This window comes from Xyrauchen texanus, chromosome 31, assembly GCF_025860055.1.
Source record: "Xyrauchen texanus isolate HMW12.3.18 chromosome 31, RBS_HiC_50CHRs, whole genome shotgun sequence".
Lineage (NCBI taxonomy): Eukaryota > Metazoa > Chordata > Actinopteri > Cypriniformes > Catostomidae > Xyrauchen > Xyrauchen texanus.
In genome coordinates this window covers 40,698,347-40,725,496 of record NC_068306.1, presented here as the reverse complement: position 1 = coordinate 40,725,496, position 27,150 = coordinate 40,698,347, and the positions used below count along the sequence as shown (strand labels likewise).

The 27,150-nt window shown below is 38.6% G+C and overlaps 1 protein-coding gene across 1 annotated transcript in view; it reads right to left on the bottom strand.

Moving 5' to 3' along the window:
- Positions 1-27,150, bottom strand: part of LOC127625474 (polypeptide N-acetylgalactosaminyltransferase 10-like) — a 213,421-nt gene that overhangs the window by 154,238 nt on the left and 32,033 nt on the right. The window contains exons 2-3 of the mRNA XM_052100778.1: positions 20,949-21,039; positions 20,599-20,737 (exon numbers count right to left, since the gene is read on the bottom strand). Coding sequence (XP_051956738.1) covers positions 20,599-20,737; positions 20,949-21,039 — 230 coding nt within the window. The remainder of the gene's footprint in view (positions 1-20,598; positions 20,738-20,948; positions 21,040-27,150) is intronic.

Here is a 27,150-nt window from a genome sequence, read left to right as displayed (position 1 = left end):
CTACTTTTAAATAAAACAATTCAAATTTAAAACAAATATTCTCCTGCAATGTAATCTGTATGAAACAAAGTGATGTTCAGTTTTTACCGGTTCATCTAATTATAGATAATGTGATCCCACCCAAAAGCAGAGCGCGCCATTCATATGCTAATGTATGAGACGATCAAGGCAAATGGTACATGCCCCCGACAGTGAGGTTTGATGTAAACAATTCATTCACTTTACTGCTCGTTTGTAACGATACACATGTGAGGAAACTCCTGGATAGTAAGGAAGAGTTAACATTTTCCTCAGAAGAAGTGCGGGACTCCGATGAATATTTGTATTTTGAAAAGAGACTTGATCCAGCTGAGGATACTATTTCGGACGAGTAAGTCATTTAATTTTCTTTAGTTGACATGCTATTTTATATAAACATGTACATATTTTACTAGTGGGACTGTTTCCAGACTTGCCAGCCAGGATTCAGAGTATTGACATTTGAAATACGACTCCTATTAAGCAAGATTTAGTTACATGTAAATGTTGTTTCGGCTAAAGCAGGTATTTAAATTGTATGCTATATGATATAAATATGATATGTAATATGATATAAAATTATATGAATGTTTAGAATATATTTTATCTAGTGTTTATGCTGCCTCATTATCATCAACAATGCTTGTAAATATCTGTTCAGGTGTGTTAGGCATACCTCGTCTTGTTTCACTGTTCCCTCGTTTGCCATTTTTGTCACTTTTTGCATTCCATAGTTTTCACTTTTGTCGCGTATGTAACTCCATAGTCTCTTTGTTAGCGTTCATGTTTTCCGTCATTGCTTTCACCTGTCCCTCGTTAACTTGCCACTTGCCTCTGTTTCTTCCCTCGTTATCTTGTTTGGTGTTCTGTTTGTTCATTGGCCCCTTAGTTCTATGTTCATGTATATATATACCCTGGTTTTTGGTTCAGTCCTTGTCTATAGTTGAATGTTGTTAGCCTGGTATGTGTCCCTTGCCCGTTTTCTCAGTTTTGTTTTCATCGTGTGTTCAGTGTTATGTTCATTTCCCCATTGAGGGTTTTCCTTTGTATTTCTTGATTGTCTCAGTTAATAAAAGTAAGTTTGCATTTAGATCTGCTCTCCTCGTCTGCCTCCATTCGTAACAGAACGATAGGCCGCCAAATATGGATCTAGCAGCTTGCTTTATGGAACTGGCCCAGGCGGATCTGACCTACCGCGAGTACTCCCACTTTTTTTCCCAATGTTGCCATCCACACCGGCTTTGACGACACGTCGCTGAAGACCATCTACCGGCTCGGGCTACCAAGACACCGGCAGTGGGAATTGCCGGACCCCGGAGACCTCACGTGGATGGAGTATGTGAGTCTGGTCTTGAGGGAGCTCGCTACCGGGGAGCCACCTCTCTCGATCCCGGTTTCCGCCTCTGGGCTTTCCGTGACGGCCAACGAGCCAGCGCTGCCAGCTTCATCCGCCCGGAGGAGGAGGAAAAGAAGAAAGGCTTCTGCTCCCCAGTCTCCGCCAGCCACGGCCAGCGAGCCAGCGCCTACGCCTGCCACGGTCAGCGAGCCAGCGCCTGCCACGGTCAGCGAGCCAGCGCCTACGCCTGCCACGGTCAGCGGGCCAGCGCCTGCAGCCCCTACCGTCCCAGAGCCAGCGCCTGCAGCCCCTACAGTCCCAGAGCCAGCGCCTGCAGCCCCTACCGTCCCAGAGCCAGCGCCTGTAGCCTCTACCGTCCCAGAGCCAGCGCCTGCAGCCCCTACCATCCCAGAGCCAGCGCCAGTAGCCATGACCGTCCAAGGGCCAACGCCAGTAGCCATGACCGTCCAAGGGCCCACACCAGTAGCCATGACCGTCCAAGGGCCAGCGCCAGTAGCCACGACCGTCCAAAAGCCGGCGCCAGTGGTCATACCCATCCAAGGGTCAGCGCCTCTCGAGCTTCCCAGAGCTCTCCCTCCCAAGCTTTCCAGAGCTCCGCCCTCCGAGCTTTCCAGAGCTCCACCTTCCGAGCTGCCCGAGCTTTCCAGAGCTCCGCCTTCCGAGCTTTCCAGAGCTCCGCTCTCCAAGCTTCCTAGAACCCTGCCTTCCGAGCTTCCTGAGCTTCCCAGAGCTCCGCCCTCCGAGCTTCCCAGAGCTCCGCTCTCCAAGCTTCCTAGAACCCTGCCTTCCGAGCTTCCTGAGCTTCCCAGAGCTCCGCCCTCCGAGCTTCCCAGAGCTCTGCCCTCCGAGCTTGCCAGAGCTCCGCCCTCCGAGCTTCCCAGAGCTCCACCTCTCAAGCCTCTCGAGCCTTCCAGGGCTCCGCCCCTCCAGCCTCTCGAGCCTTCTACGCCCCTTCTCCCCGAGCCTCCTATGGCTCCACCTCCAGAGCCTCCTAAGGCTCCACCTCCCGAGCCTCCTACGGCTCTGCTCCCAGAGACTTCTGAGCTTTCCAGGGCTCCGCCCCTCCAGCCTCTCGAGCCTTCTATGGCCCTTCTCCCCGAGCCTCCTATGGCTCCTGTCCTGTGGTCTCCTCCCAGGCCTCCTGACCTTGTTCCCGTCCTGTGGCCTCCCCCAGGCCTCCTGACCCGGCCCCTGTCCTGTGGCCTCCTCCCAGGGCCCCTGACCCTGTTCCCATCCTGTGGCCTCCTTCCAGGCCTCCTGACCCAGTCCCTGTCCTGTGGCCTCCTCCCAGGCCCCCTGACCCAGTCCCTGTCCTGTGGCCTCCTCCCAGGCCCCCTGACCCTGTTCCAGTCCTGTGGCCTCCTCCCAGGCCTCCTGACCCGGCCCCTGTCCTGTGGCATCTTCCCAAGGCCCCAGTCCCTGTCCAGTGGCCAGCTCCCAGGCCTCCTGAACCTATCCTTGCCCTGTGGCCAGCTCCCAGACCTCCCGAACCTACCCTTGCCCTGTGGCCAGCTCCCAGACCACCTGAACCTGTCCTTGCCCTTTGTGCCCCCCAGGACTCCCTGCCTGCCCTCTGTGCCCCCTTGGACTCCCTGCCTGCTCTCTGTGCCCCCTTGGACTCCCTGCCTGCCCTCTGTGCCCCCTTGGACTCCCTGCCTGCCCTTTGTGCCCCCCTGGACTTCCTGCCTGCCCTTTGTGCCCCCCTGAACTTCCTGCCTGCCCTCTGTGCCCCCTTGGACTTCCTGCCTGCTCTCGTGCCCCCCTGGTCTGTCTGTCTGCCCCTGGTGTTTTTTTTATTATTTGTTTTTTATTTATTTCGGATCGTCTGGAATTCGATCCTTGTGGGGGGGCTCTGTTAGGCATACCTCGTCTTGTTTCACTGTTCCCTCTCGTTTGCCATTTTTGTCACTTTTTGCATTCCATAGTTTTCACTTTTGTCGCGTATGTAACTCCATAGTCTCTTTGTTAGCGTTCGTGTTTTCCGTCATTGCTTTCACCTGTCCCTCGTTAACTTGCCACTTCCCTCTGTTTCTTCCCTCGTTATCTTGTTTGGTGTTCTGTTTGTTCATTGGCCCCTTAGTTCTATGTTCATGTATATATACCCTGGTTTTTGGTTCAGTCCTTGTCTATCGTTGAATGTTGTTAGCCTGGTATGTGTCCCCTGCCCGTTTTCTCAGTTTTGTTTTCATCGTGTGTTCAGTGTTATGTTCATTTCCCCATTGAGGGTTTTCCTTTGTATTTCTTGATTGTCTCAGTTAATAAAAGTAAGTTTGCATTTAGATCCGCTCTCCTCGTCTGCCTCCATTCGTAACAAGGTGTAAATGAGTAAAATGCACTTTTTAAATATGCCCATATTAGAAAATCACCATCTTATAATGATTTCTGAAGGATCATGTGACACTGAAGACTGCAGAAATTATGCTGAAAATTCAGCTTTAATCACAAACTGCATTTTACAATATATTAAAATAGAAAAATGTTCTTTTAAATTGTAAAATGAGTTCACTCAATGTTTTTACTGTATTTTGGATCAAATAAATGCAGTCTTGGTGAGCAGAAGAGACTTCTTCTAAAACTTTTAAATGGTAGTGTAGGTATAAAATTAAGTAAAGAAATTGTAAAGAATTTTATGTAAAGAAAATATATAGTCAGATTACTTATTTTAACTTAAAACTTGATTTTGATCATTAAGTCTCCTCACATTAATTCTCTCTCTGTCACATTCCTCATTGATAGGCCCAGAGGAGTGGTCTTTGTGTCCTCAGGTGTGAATCACATCAATATTTATGATCGTTCACGCCTCCTCGCATATTACCATTCAGCACTAAAATTGTCACACAAAAGTTAAATGACTATATTGTTTTGTATGAATGAGTGATCAGGATGATTTTTCACATCATTTTGTAGCAAAAACTCAAGGCTACAAGATCCAGTTCTCAAAAGTCTTGTGGACAAATGTTTAGTATGGGTTATATGGCCTTATTTCAATGACTTAAAAATGTAGTTTTTTTAAAAACCATGCATAAATGTTATTTTCTCAAAAATACAAACAAGTACACACATGTTGCTCACATATTATTGTAGCCCAGTTTGTGTTGAATACAGTGTTATCAGACTTTAGCCATTAATATGTTTTTAAGCAACTGAAAAAAGCACAAATGTCAAGGCATGTCAAAACTTCTCCAGGGCCCAAAACACCCTCAGACCCCAGACGGTTAAAGGCAACTGACAATGAAAGCCATCTCAACACTGTGCAGACAGACACAGAACTGAGCCTGCACACAGACACAGAAAGGAGCCTGCTCACGAACCAGATGAGCCACCTGCAGAAAACTCACCAGAACTGCTGAAGCTACTCAGCATACTTCAAGTAGAATCTACCCAAGGCCGACCATAAAGACATTTCACACTCCTCTTGTCACACTCAATGACAGAAATACAGGTGCCAGACACAAGAGTGACCGACACGGCACTGGCTTATGGACCGAAAACTAAACCTCAACCACATCCTAATTCAACATGACAGAAACTCATACAGCATACAGCAGCTCATGACGAGTTACATACAGACATCAAGAACTGTGTGACTTCTATAAATTGCGGCTTTATCAGCACCTACAGTCACCTAGAGGATCCAGATTAGCCAAGACACAAAGTGCCAATCTTCAAATGGGTCCACCGAAACCAAGTCGACAGAAACAAACTCCGAGACAAGGGTTGAGCTTGAAATAGTGTAACACAGGTTCAAACCATCTGACACAGTTTACAACAGTCTCACATACAGCTAAAACAGTCAGACACAGTTCGAACTGTTCTTACAACACACCTTTAATGCACCCAAACACTATAAGGAAATATCAAACTGTTTTCCTCATAGATAAAGCACCCAACATTACTTTAAGGTTCTCAAACCCTAGCTACCCTACACTAAGTTCATAAAAGCCACTCAATACTGGTTATGTAACTTACCCACACATTGTGATAGGACACACTCAATAGGCAAAATGCTAAAGCTTTATATCAGGATCCTTATGCCTTTCCTTCACGAGCCACCATGAATTCATATAGCATTCAGAAAGACTCGTGCAAATTAGACATTTAGCCGTGATATGCCATGATATTGTGGACAAAGAAACCGTCCCAACTAAGGTGAAGGAACTTAATGTGTTACACTACACAACTGAACCATGTGGATCAATTTCCAAAAGAAAGCAATCCTTCATGTTTATAACTTAGTCTTCAGTACTTCCCGATTGAGGAGTGTCAAACTAAATTCAGTCCTTCTGGTTTTAAATGGGTGTACCTTCATTCTTGTTTCTGAATCATGTGAGAAAACTGAACTGAATGATCTCTTGTATTCACAATAATTAACACCAATCAAAACCAAATTACCCTTTACAGGTTTCTGAACCAAACTGAAGACAGTTAAAGATGACTGTAAAACCCGAACAATCATAGAAGAGTCCAGATAATGCCAAAACATCCCAAGAATCCTATGAACGCTAAAACACTTACTGAATAATTAATTATTCTGCACCAGTGCTTTAGCTTTGATGGAGGTGTTGTCTTATTGTTTATTTGTGTTTGTCTTCTTCTGCTTGTTTTCCAGAGATTGCAGATGTGTGGTTCCACTTCAAACTTCCACAATTGAAGGGGAGTATGTAGGATATTAGATGCAGAAGAATTACAGCAATATGACTTGGATCTAGGAAAACCCAACCTTTTAGTCCTGGAATTCCTCAGCATCATAAATTAAAAGATTCTGCTAGACTAAAGCACCAATAAATCTAGTGAAGCTCACATCTGGCCAATAAAACTAACAAAAGAGACTTGTCCAGATAGCACATGACTTCATAACTTCATACTTCTGAGGAAATCCCACCACATTTAATGGTTCAGGCCTGACACTGCTATTAAGACCATATCGGCAAAGAGGCTGAAGCTTCCCTTGAGAGATCCTCCTGAATTACAATGAACAAAACAATGCCAATTGTGACTTTTATTCTGGACAATAATTAGTCATGAGATCCTCATATGATCCTCATTATTCTGCAAAAAGCAACTAAAAAGGAATCCATGAACGTTGTACTTCCCCGAGTTAACCCTCTAAAATGTACAGAATGCATTTAAACCCACAATGTACACAATACCTAGCCTTGCTAGATAATTCTGAAAATGACTATGAACTGTGATTACTGTTATAACTGACAAATGAATGATGTACCTTTTAAAATGTGTAGTGATTTGTAATCACTTATAACTGACAAATCAAAGATTATAATCTTTAATCGTGTATGATTAATCTCATTCTACTAAGAATGGTAACTATTCAACTTTAAATATACCCCAACAATCAGGTTTCTCATAACATGTAATGTATTATCGATGTTATAAAACCAATGAATTAACCAGTATGATTTGTAACCAGGGATTTTTATGTTTTGTTACTTACACGTTTAAAATTCATGAAAGCATGTCACATTTAGTATGTAAATGCTTGCTTATATAGAGAATGTTGATGAAAATGAATGTCATGTCTCTTGCACTGGTCCAGACCAGTCAACCATGTGACTCTGAAAAGCCACTTCTGATTGGCTCAGGACACCTGTAGGGTTCAGCCAATTTCAGTTCAAAACTTTCCTACCAAGAAATAATTCTCTCTCTTCTCTTTCTTCTCTCTTGCAAAGCTCTCTTGGAACCATCGCTTGGTGTCCTCATTTCGGCTCTCTTGCTTCTTCCTAATCCTCCGTGCCATGTGATTCCAAGGAAAACTCGGGACACAAAGTCCCGAGTGATGCAACAACATTTAAGTACATCTACAGACTGTTGCTCAAAGTGCCTTTGTATTAGTTGAATACTTTCGGTAATCTGATTGCAAATCGATTTAGACTCAAAAAGATAAATGGTTCTTAAGGCATTGTCAACAGACTCCTTAAAGTAAATTTGAGATGTATTGATCATTTACTTCACATTCTGTCACTTTACTCACCAACCTGTTTCATGTTTTATGTGTTAGATGAGTTTTATGTTTAGAATAGCAAATGACTGTAGTATATTTTGATAAATAATCTCATCCCTGTTTTTAAAAGATTTAACTTCAAAGCTATACCTAAATATGCATGATATTATTTTCAATAAGCCATGATAATAATATTACTCCAACAAGTGAATTAATCATAATTCCCTCGTTAAAGCTGATTCCTTATGATAGAAACCGTGAGTGGATACAACGAGATGTTGTATTACGAAATTAATGGTGGAGAATTTTATCAAGACAAATAATTAGATAATTTGTCATGTATCTTGCTTATTATGGTTGTCAAATGCGACTAAATCCATAATAAATGTCCTTACATAATGATGTAGAATAAGAACAGTTTAAATTAATTCCTAGCTCACATATACTGTTCCTACATATAATGGTGGTACATATAATTGCGTCACTTTAATCCGTACCGTGTATATTTATACTACCAAATTTCCTACAAAGTGTATTCAGAGACGCTTCTATAAGGCGTGAGAGAGACTGAAACTAAGACTGTTTCTGTAGCGGACAAGCTGGTCCTTTCACGTATTAACACTAGAGCCATGCAAAAATATAGATTTTCCGACTAACTGCGATCTCCATTTGATTATATCGATATTGATTCACAGCACTTTGCACAGCACTTTGCAATGAGAGTATATCACTCGCATACGTGACTAAAAATGTCTCTAATAGAGCTGTTCAGTTTGTAGTACACAACCCCAGAAATTCGCCATGGGTTCATTCTGGATTTTCCTATGGGGTTTTAAAATGCCATTTTTTCAAATTATGAGTAAAATAATATCTGTGGTAATCATTACTTGACCATACGTGGACGCTTTGTTCTAGAACTCCAATTCCGAAAAAGTTCGGACAGTATGAAAAATGCTAATAAAAACAAAAAGGAGTGATTTGTAAATTATATTCATCCTTTGCTATATTGAAAGCACTAAAACTACACATTCCATGATGTAAGAGACACTACTGCTCAAAATGTTGCATTTCATTAGTGGTGAAGATCAGTTAAGATAGCATTCCAGGAACCAGTTTATGGCAGGGCCCCTCTCTGACTGCCAGTGTGGAAGATGATGTGTCACACTGTGATTGGATCCTTTGTGAATGAATATAAACAAATGTTCAGCAACATCAGATAAGATGCTAAGACAACTACCAGACACCTCTTACAGGGCAGAAATTGGTATGGTCTGCACCCACCAAACTCATTCCTAAGGTTTAAGAAATAACTGCCATAAATTCCTTCAGGACCTCACGGATGCAGCAGCAGGGGAGGGACACAGAGATCTTTTCATATCTATGTTTGGAGGCCTTAAATTAATATAAACTGCAACACATCCACTCCATTTTCATGCAAAGCACAGTTTATGTTAATGGTTATTGACTGTTAACACAACAGTTCACGGGATAAACAGATAAATGAATGCATGGACAATGACTTAATGGGTTTGGTCTCTATCTGTTCCAGACAATGCCTTTAATAGTTTAAAAGAGGTTTGGTAAAGAAATAATGCATGGGTAAAACGTTAACGTCTCTCTTTTAACACTGTACTTTATGCTACGCAAATGATTTCCACACTAGAGTGTGCAACACTGTGGCTACTTCAGACACCAGTGGCCAATCACACTCCAGGATCATAAAGGCGCCAGATTTCAATCTTCTCCTCATCAGAAACAGACAAATATGTCCCCAGGGTAGACACACTCTTGTCCTGCATTTCCAACTGAATGGGGAAGGAGACATTAGCAGACACACCACATCCTGGTTTCTGGCCTGACGAGAAAAGAGGCTACTGGATGGATGAGGTTAAGCTTTTGCAAACAAAACCTTTTATATTGCTTTATTGCTAAATTGCTGCACTCTAGCTGAAAAAGGGCCCTAGCAGATACTGACCTTATCTGACCTTTACAGTCCCTCCAGCAGCGCAGCCCGGTCCACAAAATACCTTTGCATCGGAAGACATTGCCTGTCCCACACGGCTCCTCAGTGACGCGACCAGCCTGCAAAGGACCCTGTGAAGATTTAACTGACCCAGCTGCCTGGTCCACTCTTCAAGGACCCACTTGGCACAACTGAAGTTTAGCATCCTCCAGCAAAGCGTGGCAACGACTACTGGATCGAAACACTTCACCCTTCCCACTGCACGCTACCCGCATCACCAGTGTAAGATGTCTCTACTGCCGGACTGATCACCCGACTGTGTGGAACATAAATATAAACTTACCAAACCTCTTTCTAGAGGCCTTAGCATTAACATTAATTTTCTAACTTGCTTTGATAACCGTTACCTGTGGTCACCTTGTTTCAAATAATAGGTATATTATTTGTTTAATGATAAATAAGCATTATTTATGACCATTTTGCCAGAGTCATTAGGTGGCTCCCCATAAGCAGCATTCCCATACAATTCTCTCCCATTGCTACAATCAGTTCAACAGCATTACATTTATCATTCTGTGTTCAAATAATTTATTTGTTTAATTGTTTAATTCAGTACTTTCCTTTTTGGCTATTAGTTTATTATCCTTTAGCAGTGCATATTCATTATTAGCATTATTAATTGTTGAGGTATTTACTCTTGCATATCTATTGTTAATAAATTCCATTCATTTTATTACAATTGTGTCTTCACTGTGTTGATGATCAAATACGCTTCTAGTTGTCCAGACTCTCAGAAATCCTTCAGATAAATCAGCTGACCAACTTCCACTAGTTTACATTAATTCTAAATGATTGAACAGCTCTTTTGGGAGAGTTCTTAAATTGTTAAGATAGTATTCTTAACTGGTGCCCCTTATTGCAAAGGTGGAGGGGTCATCTGATACACTTATAACCACACCTTAAGTGACATGTGATCAAAAATCACTATGTCACCTGTGAATTGAGTAGAAACCACTACACATTGTTTTTTGAAAAGGTACAGTAATTTTACAAAATTGCAATACACTCCAAAAAAGATGGGAAGGTCGAGTGTTTATTACTGTGAAATATCACCATTTCTTCTAAAAACACTTAAGAAAGTGGAATTTTCCCCTATTCATCCATTATGCAGGTCTTTAGCTGCACAACTGTACGTGGTCTTTGTTGCCAGATGGTGTGGTTCATAATGCACCACACATTCTCATTTGGAGAGAGGTCAGGACAGCAGGCAGGCCAATCTAGCACCCATTCGCTCTGCTTACACAGCCATGCACTTGAAATCTGGGCAGTATGTGGTTTGAAGTTGTCCTGCAGGAAAATGCAGGGACATCCCAGGAAAAGACAGTGCCGGACAGCAGTACATGTTGCTCCAAAATTTTTACATATCTGTGTGCATTCACAGATGTGCGAGTTACCCAAGCCATGGGCACTGACACACCCCTGGCCCATACAGACACTTGCTTTTGGGCCTGACACTAATAACAGCTTGGATGGCCCTTTTCCTCTTTGGCCCGGATAACACAACGACTTTGTTTTTCAAAAACATTTTGAAATGTGGACTCTTCGGACACAGATCCACTGCTCTACTTTCCTTTTCTGGACAGTGTTGATGTAAGGCTTCTGCTTTGCACAGTAAAGTCTTAACTTGCCTCTGTGGATGCAGCGGCGAATGGTGTTGACTAACAAAGGTTTACTGAAGTTATCCCAATCCAATGTTTATATCATCTATTACAGATGAATGCCATTTTTTAAGACCGTGACGTCTGAAGGATCAGAGATCACGTGCATTCAGAAATGGTTTTCGTCTTGCCCTTTACGCACTGAGATTTGACAAGATTACTTGAATCTTTTAACTATATTGTGCACTGTAGAGGGTGACCATAATTGTACAGAGCAGTTACCGTATACTTTATCAGTTCAAACTAGTCTGGTCATTCTCTGTTGACCTCTCTCGTCAACAAGGTAGTTCCATCCACAGAACTGGCATTCACTGGATGTTTTTTTGTTTTTGGCACCATTCAGAGTAAATTATAGAGACTGTTGTGCATGAAAATCCCAGGAGATCAGCAGTTACAGAAATACTCAAACCAGCCCATCTGGTAAAAACAATCATGCCACTTTGGAGTACCAATTTGTTTCTTTCCATAAGAGCAAAATCTGTACATTATACCAAACTTTTGGCCACTAGGGTATACACACACACACAAACACACACACACACACACACACACACACTTTTTGACTCCATATTAATGGAGTACATGAAATTGGTATATTTTTAAAAGCTACAATGTGGCCAAAGAGATGAAAGAAATTAATTAATGCATAAAGTTAATGCTTTTTATCAGTAACTTTTCATTTGTATGCTAAATGGGCATCACTGAAATATGCCAATATCTGAATGATATTGACAGCATGTGAATCATTAGGAAATCAAACCAATTATAGTGATATACAGCTGCAATCAAAATTATTCAACCCCCCTGACCAGCAATATGTTCTGGTGATGTGAATTAAAACAGATCCACTAAAACCTCAGTGAACAGTCAAAGTAAGTTTTTAATATTTTTTTTTTTTTTAGAATATTTGACATTTATTGAAGAGGAATAGCCCCTTGAGATGAACCATCTCGTTTTCGAGGGGGTCCTCGATTCTAGATACAGAAATTCTCCTTACAGCAGCAGTCAAACAAACGTAACAATAACAAAACAAAAAACAAATAACATGCATTACAGTAATAGTATTTAAATATATAAACCAAAAACCATACAAACAAGACATTCATTCATACAAGACACCCAAAAGGTGACACACTCCTCCCTAAACAAAGTAAACAATACCATATGTATCAAAACACACAACTAAACCAAGTAAACTCATATATAGACAAAAATATATACGTACCATGCCAAAAAGAAGTTACAGTGAAAGAGGAAAAAAATAAAAATATAAAAATAAATTTTTATATATATATATATATATATATATACACACACACTAATCAAAAGCAATCACACGTATTCTGAAGATGTTGAACTAAATGATTTTTAAATGTTGGAAAAGAAGTTAAAAACCGAATTGAAATTGGAAGTTTATTCCAATCATACGGTTGCTTTATACTGAAATGCATATCTACCTATTTCTTTATTGATCTGAGGAGTGTAAAAATAAATTTGGGTATTATGACGCTAAGTTATGAGATGACCTAAATGGAATTAAATACTGTTTTAAATAAACAGGGTAATTCATATAAATGCATTTAAAAATAAACTGTAACCAATGAAAGCGCCTTCTATTTGATAAGGTCAGCCAGGACAATTGATGGTACGTTTCACAATGGTGTGTTCTGTAGGGGCAGCGGAGTATAAATCTACACAGGCTATTGTAAACTGTATTAAGAGACTGAAGACAGGAAGCAGTAGTGTTTTGGTATACAATGTCAGCATAATCCAAGATTGGCAATAGAAGTTGAGAAACAATTCTTTTTCTGACATGATAGTTAAAACCGTTAATTGATTGATATAAAATTCTAAGTGAGCAGTTGAGCTTATTAGTTATATTATGCACCTGAGTGCTGAAAGAAAGATCAGAGTCAAGCCAAAGGCCAAGATACTTAACCTGGCTAGTATGTTTTATAGGAGTTTGATCCAAAGATATAATATTTAATGAGTTTTCTAGAGAAGAATTCTGTTTCGTTTTAAAAAGCATTGAAAATTATTTTGATTTGTTAAGTAGAAGCTTATTAAACAATAGCCACCTCTGAACTGAATCAAAACCATTTTGTAATGTGGTGCTGATGTCACAAATATTAGGTTTGGAACAATAAATAACCGTGTCATCAGCATAAAGTTGAATATTACATCCAGTGCAGCTACGCGGAAGATCATTGGTAAATATTGAAAATAATAAAGGTCCCAAAGAGGAGCCTTGAGGAATTCCTCTATCAATGCCTGTAGAGTGAGACAAACTGCCCCCAAAGGACACACACTGGCGACTGATTATGTAAATAAGAATTAAACCAAAGCAAAAAGAGGTAGACAAACCAAGAGAGTACAATTTGTCTAGAAGTAAATAATGATCAACTAAGTCAAAAGCTTTAGTAAGATCTAAAAATAATGCACCTGTACACATACGATTATCAAAACTCAAGAACACATCATTAGTAAATTTAAGAAGGGCTGTAGTGGTGGAAAAATGTTTTCTGAATCCAGATTGGCATTGAGATAATAGATCATTATTAGCTAAATAATTCGATAGTTGGATGAAAATTATTTTCTCAAAAACTTTTACAACACTGTTGATGATTGAAATGGGTCTATAGTTATTAATATTATCAGAACTGCCACCTTTATGAAGTGGAATAACTTTAGCACATTTCCAGGCCAAAGGAATCGTACAAGATGAAAACGATAAATTAAAAAGTAAGGCCAATGGCGCTGCTAGTACATGAGAACCAATTTTAATAAACTTGTTCTCAATGCCATCTAGTCCAGCTCTACTGGTAGATGACAGTTCACTTATAACCTTTTGCACATCTGCTGGGCTGATCTCTGTAAATGAAAAGGAACTACCGGTATGGGGACAGAGAGCCAAATCTAGTTTAAAAGTATGAGTCTGAACTTGTGGTGCTGAAGAAAAATGTAAACTAAAAGCATTTGCAATGGTTACTGGATCATCTATAATTTCATTATTCAAATTTAAATTGGTTGTAGTCCGCCCTGATTTCCCAAGTAAATTATTAACCTGTTTCCAGAATCTTTGTGGGTTTTTGAAATCATTCGATAGACAATTTCTAAAGTAACTGGATTTGGAGTTTCTTGTTTGCATGGTACAATTGTTTCTTAATCGTTTATATTCTTCCCAGTCAGCAGTGTGTTTTGTACGTCTAAACTTATGCCAAGCCCTATCCCTCTGTTTAAAGAGATTAATAAGGTCACCATTTACCCACGGCAAGTGGCTACCTTTAACTTTAACAATAGTCCAAACAGCATGCTTATTTATGACATTCAAGAGCTCAGTATATACAAAATGCCATGCATCATCAATAAATGGAATTAGATTAAGCCTGTACTAGTTAATTTGATGCAAATCGTTAATAAATTTGTCACTATTAAAGAATTTGATTTGCCGTATCTTAATAAATTTGGGAGGGAAACGTTGCTTCGAAATTTTCCAAACGCAATAGATCATGTGGTGATCACTAAAGCTGTCTGGTAAAACCCCAGATTTAATTATTCGTTCAGGGTGAGAAACTAAGGCCCAATCCAAAAGAGATTTAGAGGTAGGAGTCAATCTTGTGGGCTCAGCTATAAGTTGTGTCAAATTTAAACTATTAATCATATTTCTTTCAGTAAATGTAGATGAATGAAGCCAATTAATATTAAAGTCACCCATAAGTATCATTTCTTTATTAGAAACTAAGGAAGAAACAGTAGAAATAATATTTTTAAATGATTCCACTTTCAGAGAGGTAGGCGGTCTGTAAATATTTCCAATAATAATTTGCTTATTTTCATGCAGAGTAATTTTAATGAACAGACCCTCAAAAAGTACTGGAATCTCAATAGGAACCATAAGTTGAGAATTTAAATGAGATAGTACATAAGTGGCTACTCCACCTCCCCTTGTTCCTCTGTCAGATCTAAATAATTTATAGTTGTCTATACTGATATCAGTGTCAGAAATGTTGCTGGTAAGCCAAGTTTCGGATAATGTAATAATACTTGGATTATTATAGGATAACCACGCTCGTAATTGATCAATTTTAGGAAGTAGGCTTCTAATGTTCAGGTGTATAATATAAAGACCTTTATCAATACTTATAAATTATAATACGGTGTAGACTAATAAAGAAATCATGTAAGTACATAGTGAAAAATAGAAACCAAGGGGGGTGAGCACCATGGGAGCCAACACACACACACACACACAACCACATATACATTCTATCAAAACAAATAACAAAAACATTAATAGATAGACTAAACGAAAGAGAAAAAAAAAAAAAATTCAAATCTCAGTCAACAAGTAATGCAATCCAGGAAATAGTAAATACAATAATCAATATAATTACCGAAGCACGATCATTTACGATAAACAAAGATTCAGAAATTGAATACAGAATAAGAGCTACAGACAACAAAATAAGAAGTGAAGTGCAATTCAGGACAGACCCACACTATGGAGATTTCATCAAGACATCCCGAATAAGCACCTCCGATTCGTCTGGAGAGTTGCAGAGGTGGGCTACTTCACCGATGTGAATCCTGAGAGTAGCAGGGTACAACAACGCATAACGAATCCCCATCTCGCCTAGTTTCTTTTTTACCGGGTCAAACAGGCGGCGTTTCTGCGTCAAGCCATGGCTGAAGTCTGGATAAATGAAGACTCTAGAGCCTAGGTACCTCAGCTCCTTTTTCTCCCGAGCAAGGCTAAGAATCTTAAGTTTGTCTCGAAAGTGAATAAACTTTACCAGAATGGTTCTTGAACCTGGTTTGGAGTTCGGTTTGGAAGAGGCTCCAGAAATGCGATGAGCGTGCTCGATTACCGGTGGAGTAGAAAAGTTGTCTTCGCCAAAGAGATGAGTGAGTAGATGTTCAATAAAGCCGATTGTATCTGTACCTTCAGCTCGCTCAGGAATGTGAATGAAGCGAAGATTTAGGGCTCTGCTCCGATTTTCGGCGTCCTCGACTTTCTGCAGTAGTAGTGTATTTTGCTTCTCCAGCGTCTCAACGCGTTCCTCTAGATCAGTTATGTTATCCTGGTTTGAACTGACTCTAAATTCAAGCTCTCCTATTTGGTCCCCGAGAGTTTTAAGGGAAGACTGCAATGCATTTGCAGCTATTTGCAGGTTGTCAAGTTTCGGGTCAAAATATATGAACATCTCTTAAGTTGTTGGAGAGCTTTCAAAATAAATGTGTTGGTCGCGTTTTGTTCCATGACGGATCACAGGTGAAATAATCAACTGAACAAACGGTGTCCGTCTAACAGTTCTCAAAAAAGAAAAAAGAAAAGAGGTTTGATACCTCTAATAACTCTCCAAGCTTATCGTAAGGTAGATATGCACGAGGATTCATTAATTAGCGCATTTTGCAGACTGAGAATTGAAGAGCCTCAATCAAGCACTGCTGCTGTGTCGGCCATTTTGCAAAGGTGATGACTTCCTCTAGTTCCTCTAGTTCTGGAGGTCTATATTTCAGTAATACACATGTGAGTGATTTTGAGAACAACGAGTTCAGTTTACCCACATTTAAAAATAACTAATAACTAATTCTTTCCACAAATGTCATATCAAAAATATTCAATCCCCAAAGACAATCATTTGGCCTGACACCTAAAAGAATCCATGGTGTCAGTCACATAGTCAGGATAGCCATTTCCTGCAGCCACAAAACCCCCCATGACAGGACTGACCCACCACCATGCTTGACCGTGAGGATGGTGGTGTTGTTGTCATCACATTGTCTTTCTTACTCCAGATATACTGCTGACCCTTGGGATTGAAACTTATTTTCAGTTTAGTGTCATGTGTCCATAAAACCTTCTTCCTGGACTCACAGGTCTTCACAAATTTCTTTTTGAATATTCAGGTCAACATTTCCCTTGATGAAATTTTGCTTTCTTCTACACCCAAAAAGGCTGCTGTTGTACCATATTTAAAAAAAATGTATGAATGGTGCTGCCAAGTTTGTCTATTGGAAATTGAAGAGCCTTGGAAATAGCCATGGCCTTTCTTGTGTAATGAAATAATACATGAAATAATAAAGGTATTAGCTTTTGGGACCGCTTATTTTAATTACATGTTTTGCATAGGAATACATTTTTGCTTACTACACTGAACTTCATTTTTAAAACTCTTAAGTGCCATTGTACAGTGATGGCTTATTTTTGTGTAGCCTTTCATATTTAAGAAGCAGCTACATGTAATAGGGGTTGAATAATTATGACATGGCTGTATTTAAAAATAATCCTGCCATTTAGAAATATTGCATTATATATTCAAACTATGACTTTGAATATGTCACTCAACTGATATTGATTCAAAGTTTAACAATTCTGGGTCATCAGAAAAGCTTACCTTTGTAAATCATTACTGGCTTTTTTTGGTGGGGGTAAGTTGATGTGTTTTAATTCACATCAACAGAACGTATTGCTGGTTGATTGCAATTGTATGTATCATGATATATTGTGAGGTAGGTGGCTATACCCAGCCCTATGGATATCCCTAGTTAATACAGATACATCCTTAAAATAAGAGACACTACTGCTTGAAATGTTACATTTGTGCTTACATTTTATTTGATATACATATGGGAGAAACAGTATGCCATTTTCTTCATCTTTCATGTCTTAATTTGTGGTTTATTATCATGCAGTAAAACATTGACAGAGTAATTAATGTACGTCATCATGAAATCAGAGAACCTCCGCTCAAAATCAGAACACAAGAGGTCACAACAGAAAAAGCAATGCATCTCGGCTGACCATCTTGTGATAGGATCACAAAAACACATCTTAACACCAGGTGGAAACAGGGCCACAAATATGTGCATGTGCTAGGGTTGCACGGTATACTGGTACTTATGAAACATTGTAATACCAAAAAATGAAAACCGTACGATATCATCTTGTTGCTAATTCCGGTACCATACTGCAATATGTTGCTATAAGCAAATTTCTTCATGAAATCAATGACAATTTGACAATGAATAAAATTAAAATAGAAATTGAAATGGCCAAGTGTATTAAACAGCAGGAGGATGTCATGTACTTACATAATATACAGTATGCAGCTTGGGCGTGTGATTAAACCGAGGTGATAGTACGATGGTGTATGGAATGACTGACATCTGTAGGCAATACCACCAAATCTTGTGCAAACATTGCACCTCCATGAAGTTGGCACCCCATGTGATTAAAACATAATTAAAACTATTTAAATTAATTTGTTTGTGCACCCTAAATAAAAGCTTGAACTCAAACCTTTTCTGAGCCATCAGATAAAAAAAAAATTTAAGCATAGGCCTTATGTCACTACCTCATTAACGCCAAATCAATTCAAAATCGTCTCATTTGTTTGTACATTGTTTGTGTACATTTGGATATTGGATGCTGAGGCCTATGCTTAAAAATTTTATGTTAAAAAAATGGTTAATGTACCAAAATGGCTGTGGTATAGTGTAGTGATTCAGTAGTGTTGGTGGTTGTTATATGTGTATGTTCTGTTAAATAGGTTTATATTATCTATTCATATTAGGAATGTCATAATATATTGATTGGCATGTTATTTAAAAAAAATGAAAGTATTTACGCATCACTTACCATTAGCCGACATTTAAATTAGAAGCCTAATTTGTTTGCTTCCCAATTCACAGTCAGTTGGCTTTCCATTTTATGTATTCTGGTGTAATAGCTTTAAGACATTTATACAGAGCTACGTTCCCACCAGAAGCCTGCGGTCGGCTAAGGAACGTCGTCTTGTCATACCAAAACAAAGAGGCACCAAAACACTTTCCCGGACTTTCAGTTTCATCATACCACGGTGGTGGAATGACCTTCCCAACTCAATCCGGGAAGCTAACTCACTCTCTATCTTCAAAAAACTGCTAAAAACACATCTTTTCCAAAAGCACTTAACCGGTCACAAAAAAAAAAAAAAAAAAACATTATTTCCATTTCTTGTTGCACTTAAATATGTTTTGTATACTATTCTGATGATAGTGAAACTTTGTAGTATGGCACTTTTCGTACCACTGTCCCCTTAAGATGATTCGCTTATGTTTTCCTCTTTTGTAAGTCGCTTTGGATAAAAGCGTCTGCCAAATGAATAAATGTAATGTAAGACAACAAAAGGAGTTGATATAACATTTGCACTTGTTATCCTAATTTCTGTCACCCCTACATTTGTGCAGCTGGTGTTGCACATGGGGTACTTTGTTGTGGGTAATATTATGGCAGATAAGCAAATGGGAAATTTTTTGAGTCATTTTGGATTTTAGGTTGATGGAGCTGGCCAAACAGTGTGTAAAAATTGCAAGGCACAGTTGCTTTCCTCCAGGAATACAACCAATCCAATATCTCACATAAACAGATATCATGGCAAATGGCAGGAATGTTCAGTGAAAGCAAACAGGTACAACCCACAATTGCGGATGCTTTGAACACCAAGAAAAAAAATATTAACTGATTCACCACAGGCCAAAAAGCTAACAAATTGTGTAGCTAAGTTTAAAGTCGGAGATATGCAGTCGCTTAATGTGGTGGAGAATTTCTTTTTTCCAAACATGTTAGAGGAAATTAAACCAGAGTTTAAAATACCCTGCCGCTAAAAATTTAAAACTGTATTGAGAAATATGTATTAATATATAAAGACTATTGTGCATAAGCAGTTTGAGAAGGCAGATGTCATTGCTCTTACCACTGACTCACGGACCTCATGAGCTACCAACAAATACTGTTAAGCCTTTGCAGTAGATTTAAGGGTTTGGTGTAGCAACAAGTAGCCACTTTTATATCTGAAAAAATGCAGTGAATGCAAAATGAATTGATCGATAATCACCGGGAATATTTTATGATTGTTGATGTGTGAAAAAGGCAACAATTCCAAGCCTAATTTGTATTTATGATTACAAAAAAATGGTGCTAGTATATTTCTGCATTGAGACCATTAATTACTTGACAGTTATTACTACAGCAATCTAGGCTTCCAGAGCACTTCAAGTGTCAAAAGCTCCCAGTAAATAAACACATGACAAGGTGAACATGAATAACTGTCAGCTGTGTAATGATTCTATGGTCGTTTTTAAGCTATTCCTCCTCTGATGAGTGTGAATACTGGTCCAGGGTTGCAGGCTCTTAGACGGACAGCAACACCACTGCTGAAAAAAATGCTGCTGGGGAAACGAGAAAGTGCTGTCGCTTTGGCTTGAGGCTATGCTGCAGAGTTGTCAAAACACATCTGCTAAATTGCATTTTAAAAACCATTTTTAATATCCTAGAAGAAAGTATTGTTTTGTTAAATATGTAGTTATGGACCAAATTATAAGAGGAGAGGTTGGGAGAATCTGAATTTGTGAATCAGTTTATATATATAAAACACATATACATATATATGTGTGTGTGTGTGTGTGTGTGTGTGTGTGTGTGTGTGTGTGTGTGTGTGTGTGTGTCTATTAATCCCAAGTAAATTCTACATTGACAAAACTTAATGTTGAAAACAGCCTGTCTAGTCCAATTCTGAAGAAAATAAAAAGCAGCACTCACTTTGGGTGTCTGATATCGGGCAGGGATCTGTTTAGGGCAATACGATCACTGACAAATATGTTAAATCCATTTTCCCGGTACGCCTGGTCTACTCTGTCAGAGTCAGTCAATGGGTAAGGCTTTCCCTGCTCCCCAACACCTGTAAACACATTAATATGTTTTTAATTATAACATATTTTTACAATTATGATTTAACTTAAATAAGCATAATTACTCAATATGTGAACTTAGATTTGTCAATGAATGTTGATAAAAGTGATTTTGATATAAATTTAAATGTCAGTATACATGCATGGGCAAGATGATACAATTAGCTTTAGTTTTATTACTTCTGCTATTTTGTGACATACCTGAGCGTACAGCATCGCTCTTAATAGTTGCATAGTCATGCCAGTCTCTTTTCCCAACACCAGCGTTCTGCATCTCATGTCTGTTCATTCTCTGAAAGCACAGATCAAGCATATGTAACGTTAATCCAGAGAAAAAGCACTACATTTCCCTTATTCTTGTTGTTTCTATATTCTGGCTGCACAAACTGTAATTATGTAGGGCAGATTAGGGTTGGTTGGTTGGATAAAGGGGTTGGTTGTCATAGGATTAATTTCTAAAAGGCTACATTCACACACTCAGTGTTTGGGATTGACAACAATATTTATTAACAGGTGTTACTCTGATCATTAATACAATACTTTACATGAGCTAATTAAATACTGTCTGAATGAATAAACAAAGTCAAGCCTTTTTCTATTCTCAGGACAGCTGTGAATAACATCTATAACCATAGAAACAGGGACTAAAGTAAATAACTCTAGCTGACTAAATGTCAACAGAGATGACAATGACTAGACAGTCTTATCACAAATGACACAAAGTTATTTAATAAACCAGTACAATCGACACACGAGTTCATCCATATAATATTAATTACCGGTCAGCAGCTTTTAATGTTTTTATATGGTGTCATGCCCACACCATATATCTAATGGGAGCAGTTCTAGTAGAAGACACCGTGGGTAGGAGTATTTGCGCTATCTGTGGACTTATGTGCACAAACTGTGGGTGTATTGTATGTTAATGAATTGGCGCGTCGTGCAATTTGCTGTTTTTCCAAACTCGGTTCCTGCATTTGCAGTTTGAAGATTCCAAACTCTGAAAATATAGTGGAACATCAAATTATGTCCCTGATGATCAGAGTTGTATTGCCATCTTATGAAACAAAATTGTATGACATTTGTGTTAAACTATCTATAGGTCATGGTTTATCTTTAAATTATTATTATTATCATCATGTTTATATTTACAATGTATTTATGATCTGTATTGGAATTTTCCACCTGTTGTTGTAGAGTGATTAAGTCACTGGAAAAGGTACCAGTGAAAGAAGTTTGAGAATATAAAATGTTTGGTTTTGGTAAATTATTATTATACATTTTTTGCCATTTCATTATTTTTATAATATTTTAGCTTTATTTGAATTGTACTATGAATTTAGAATTATTTTGTATTCTTCGAATTAATTGTATACAGGACAGTCCATTTACACTGCCGACTTCTTATTAATGTTTTTTGTTTTTTATATAACTGGTGCTGGAGGGAATGGACTATATAATGGGACGAAAAAGACATTTGATATATGACTGTGTAATTTATTTTGCAAAACAAAATGTCCACATATCGTCAAGTTAGTTTACCATAGACCTTATTTCACTCATAAATCAAAAACTTTTATGTTACATATTTTAGTAAACTTATTTTAGAAAATAACCACAACAATCCTAGATGTTTATTCAGTACTGTGGCTAAATTGGATAGGAATAAAGCCTCAACAGAACCGGATATTACATCGCAGCACAAGAGTAATGACTTCATGAATTTCTTTACAGATAAAATTGAAATAATCAGAAATAAAATTGGAATTATGCAATCATCTGTCATCGCACCTCAGAAAACAGTGCCTAATAATTTCTCACGCGCAACTTCAATCTTTCTCTGTCATAGGTCATGAAGAGCTAACAAAACTTATCGAAACCTCAAAAGCCACAACTTGTTTGTTAGATCCTATACCAACTAAGCTTTTAAAAGAGGTATCTCCTGTAATCTCAGAACCTCTTCTTAAAATCATTAACTCCTCGCTATGCTTAGGACATATCCCAAGAAACTTTAAAATGGCAATTATCAAACCACTTATTAAGAAGCCACAAATTGATCCTGGAGAACTTGCTAATTATAGACCGATTTCAAATCTCCCGTTTACGTCTAAAATACTAGAAAAGGCAGTATCCTCCCAAATATGTTCATTTGTACAGAGAAATAGTATATATGAAGAATTTCAATCAGGTCTTCTACTCAATTCTGACAAACTAATAGGTACTAATTATTGGACCAAAAAACTCCGCTAAAATATAATTTGACTCTAGATGGATGTACGGTTACAGCGAAGAACTTAGGTGTTATATTTGATACCAATCTGTCCTTTGAAAATCAAATTACAAATGTTTGTAGAACAGCATTCTTCCACCTAAGAAATATTGCTAAATTAAGGCTTATGCTCTCTGTTGCTGATGCCGAAAAACTAGACTAGATTATTGTAATGCATTACTGGGAGGATGTCCAGCAAGATCAATAAATAAAATTAAATTGGTTCAAAATGCAGCAGCCAGAGTGCTAAAAAGAACCAAGAAATATGATCATATTAGCCCCATTTTATCATCGTTACATTGGCTACCTGTTAAATTCCGTATTAATTAACGAATAATATTTAATTAATTTATTAAATTAATTAATAAACTACGTACAAAGCTTTGAATGGTCTAGCTCCGCAGTACTTAAGTGATCTTCTACCATGCCATAATCCAACACGTTCATTAAGATCGCAAAATTCTGGCCTGTTAATCCACAAAAGGAGGTAGATCCTTTTCATATTTGGCTCCTAAACGATGGAATAGTCTCCCTAACACTGTTTGAGATGCAGACACACTCTCTCAGTTTAAGTCTAGACTAAAGACTCATCTATTTAGCCAGGCATACACCTAATTTATTCTCCAACCCACAATTAGGCTGCTTTAGTTGGGTCTGCCGGAACCAGAAACCAGAAACAGTGATCATGATCTCTAACTCTGCAATAAATTTAATGGCATCTATGCTAATATTATTTTATTTGTTTCCATGTCACCAGAACCGGCTGGATCCAGCTCCATTCCTGCTTCGTGTTGGACTCCACTGCTACATGTCGCTGAATGATGATGACTAAATGCAGCCCGTGCCAGCCAAACATCACTTCAGTCTGTTATGATGGACTTCAGAGGATGAACTGATGCCAACTCCAACCTGCATCCCCTCATCTATTGATGGACTACGATCTTGAAATGGAATGCATAGACTAACTATTGCCAACAAAAGCCTTCATCAGCCAATTAACAAGGACAATTGCATCTATGTGAACTTCTGCAATTAATCAAGGATGGACTTAAGACATTGAACTGTAAGATTAATGACCAAACACAATCGATGTTTAAACACTGACCCTTAACACTTACTTAGTTTAATAATTTTAAACCATGATTTTAACTATACATAAGTAATATTTACATTATATTCATGATGTTAGCCAGAGGGGAACTGGACCCCACAGTGGGTCTTGTTTTTCCCAAGGTTATTTTTCTCCATTAATCTACATCTTATGGAGTTTTGTGTTCCTCGCCACAGTTGCCTTTGGTTTGCTCACTGGGGTGCTAAATACAATTATTATTTAATTACTTATTTTTAAACGCGATTAACAATAGTGTTTTATACTAATTTGACAATGATGATTCATCAACATTATAGACATTACAGTTTTATCGTCTGTTAATACCTGATCTTCTGTAAAGCTGCTTTGAAACAATGTGTGTTGTGAAAGGCGCTATACAAATAAAATTGACTTGACTTGACTTACAGCACTGCTGAGAAAGTGATGCAGTTTATAAATTCATTTAGTGAATTATTCATGCTTGACATGACGACTACAATAATATTAACTGTATCCGGGCAAAATTTTGTATTGTTATCTCCAAGCAAGTTATGGCATTAGGAACCAAGGTAGCCTTTTTTTTAATCAAAAGTCCAAAAAAACTCTCCAAACATGTGATCTGAGGGTTTTACTGAACCAAAGAACTACTTATATTTGTAAATGCCACAATAAACCACAAACATAATACATAGAATAATTAACAAGTAATAAGATCCAGCACTGTTTCAGTTGAGCACATGATAAATAAAGACCGGTCAGTCCAAGCGATCAGTCCAATCCAAGCTGTAAAACAGAGGCCGATTGGTCTCTACACATCGTCCTTTCCCACCATACCACCCACATACCTGATATCAGAGATGATCTTATCGGTTTAAAAGGTTATTCAAGTTTGCTGTTTGTTAACTACAAATGAACACATTAGCTGTTATGTTGTATTTACTTAATATAATGTTGAATAGGTTAGCTTTTTAAATTAAATATACTATAAGTTGATAATTGTCATTTTCTTCAATCATCTAATTATTAGAACATCTAAAATATGTTTCTTATAAGTGTTTCTTGTAGTGTAAGTACTTGGTTGCTAGGGTAACCCAATCTGGTTGAAAGCAGTTAACAGGGTGATTATTATCAAGGCCACTTTCCATCCTGATTGAAATAAAACAAACCGGAAGTTTCTAAAATTTTCTGGTGCAGAGATATGTGATTTCTTACTTGGTTGCTAGGGTAACCCCATCTGGTTGCTAGGCAGTTACCAAGGTGAAAGCCAACAATGCTCCTTGCCATCCTGAGTGAAATAAAACAAACCGGAAGTTTCTAAAATTTTCTGGTGCAGAGATATGTGATTTCTTACTTGGTCACTAGCGTAACCCCATCTGGTTGCTAGGCAGTTACCAAGGTGACAGCCAACAATACTCCTTGGCATCCTGAGTGAAATAAGTCAACCCGGTAGTTTCTATGATTTTCTGGTGAAGAGATATGTGATTTGTTACTTTGTTGCTAGGGTAACCCCATCTGGTTGCTAGGCAGTTACCAAGGTGACAGCCAACAATGCTCCTTGCCATCCTGAGTGAAATAAGTCAACCCGGAAGTTTCTACGATTTTTTTGGTGCAGAGATATGTGATTTGTTACTTGGTTGCTAGGGTAACCCCATCTGGTTGCTAGGGTAACCCCATCTGGTTGCTAGGCAGTTACCAAGGTGACAGCCAACAATACTCCTTGCCATCCTGAGTGAATTATGTCAATCTGGTAGTCTTAATGATTTTCTGGTTCAGAGATTTGTGATTTGTTAATTGGTTGCTAGGGTAACCCCATCTGGTTGCTATGCAGTTACAAGGGTAATACTTACCCATGCTACTTGCCATCCTGAGTGAAATAAGTCAACCCAGAAGTCTGTATGATATTATGTTATAGAGATATGGGATTTCTTACTTGGTTGCTAGGGTAACCCCATCTGGTTGCTAGGGTAACCCCATCTGGTTGCTAGGCAGTTACCAAGGTGACAGCCAACAATGCTCCTTGCCATCCTGAGTGAAATAAGTCAACATTTTCTAGTGCACAGATATGAGATTTGTTACTTGGTTGCTAGGGTAACCCCAAGTGGTTGCTAAGCAGAAACCAGGGTGATAATTTTCAAGGCTCCTTGGCATCCTGAGTGAAATAAGTCAACCCGTAAGTCTCTACGATTTTCTAGTGCAGAGATATGTGATTTCTTACTTGGTTGCTAGGGTAACCCCATCTGGTTGCTAGGTAGTTACCAAGGTGACAGCCAACAATGCTCCTTGCCATACTGATTGAAATGAATCAACCCAGAAGTCTCTACGATTTTCTGGAGCAGAGAGATATGTGATTTTTTTTCTTGGTTGCTAGGGTAAGCCCACGTGGTTGCTAGGCATTTACCAATGTGATGCCAAGAATGCTGTTTGCTGTTCTGAGTCATACAAGCAAACAATTAAGTCTCAACAACATTCTGATCCTGAGATAACCATCTAAGCGATTTAAAATATAAGTCAGTGGGATTTGGTTGTTAGGTTGCTCTAAATGGTTACTAGGGCATGGCTACGTAGTTTCTATGATGATACTTGAAGACTGATTACTCACCCAATTTAAACAATCCAAGTTTCATGTCTGTAGGACATTCTGATCATGTGATATCCATCTAAGCCATTTTGAATGGTAGTCAATGGGTTTTGGTTGCTAGGTTGCACTAAATGGTTGCTAGGTTGTATGAAGTTGCTAGGGTGTTAAAGTGACAAAGAAAAAAGAGTGATGTAAAGATAAAAAAGAAAGTGATGGAGTGATAGATAGAAAGTATGAGTGGTGGAGTGATATTAATTAGATTGAATCCTCTATAGGAGTTACTAAAGGAAAATTGGGACTTTTGGGCATATCCTGTTGAGCCCCCTAAGAGCGGCATGTTGCTACTTAGCAGATGATCTCGATTGAAACCAGCCCAAAACAATGTAATAAAATGCAGAGAATTTGAAATAATCCTCACAGAGCGACATAAATTTAGATTTTAAATACTTCCAGGGACATATGCATT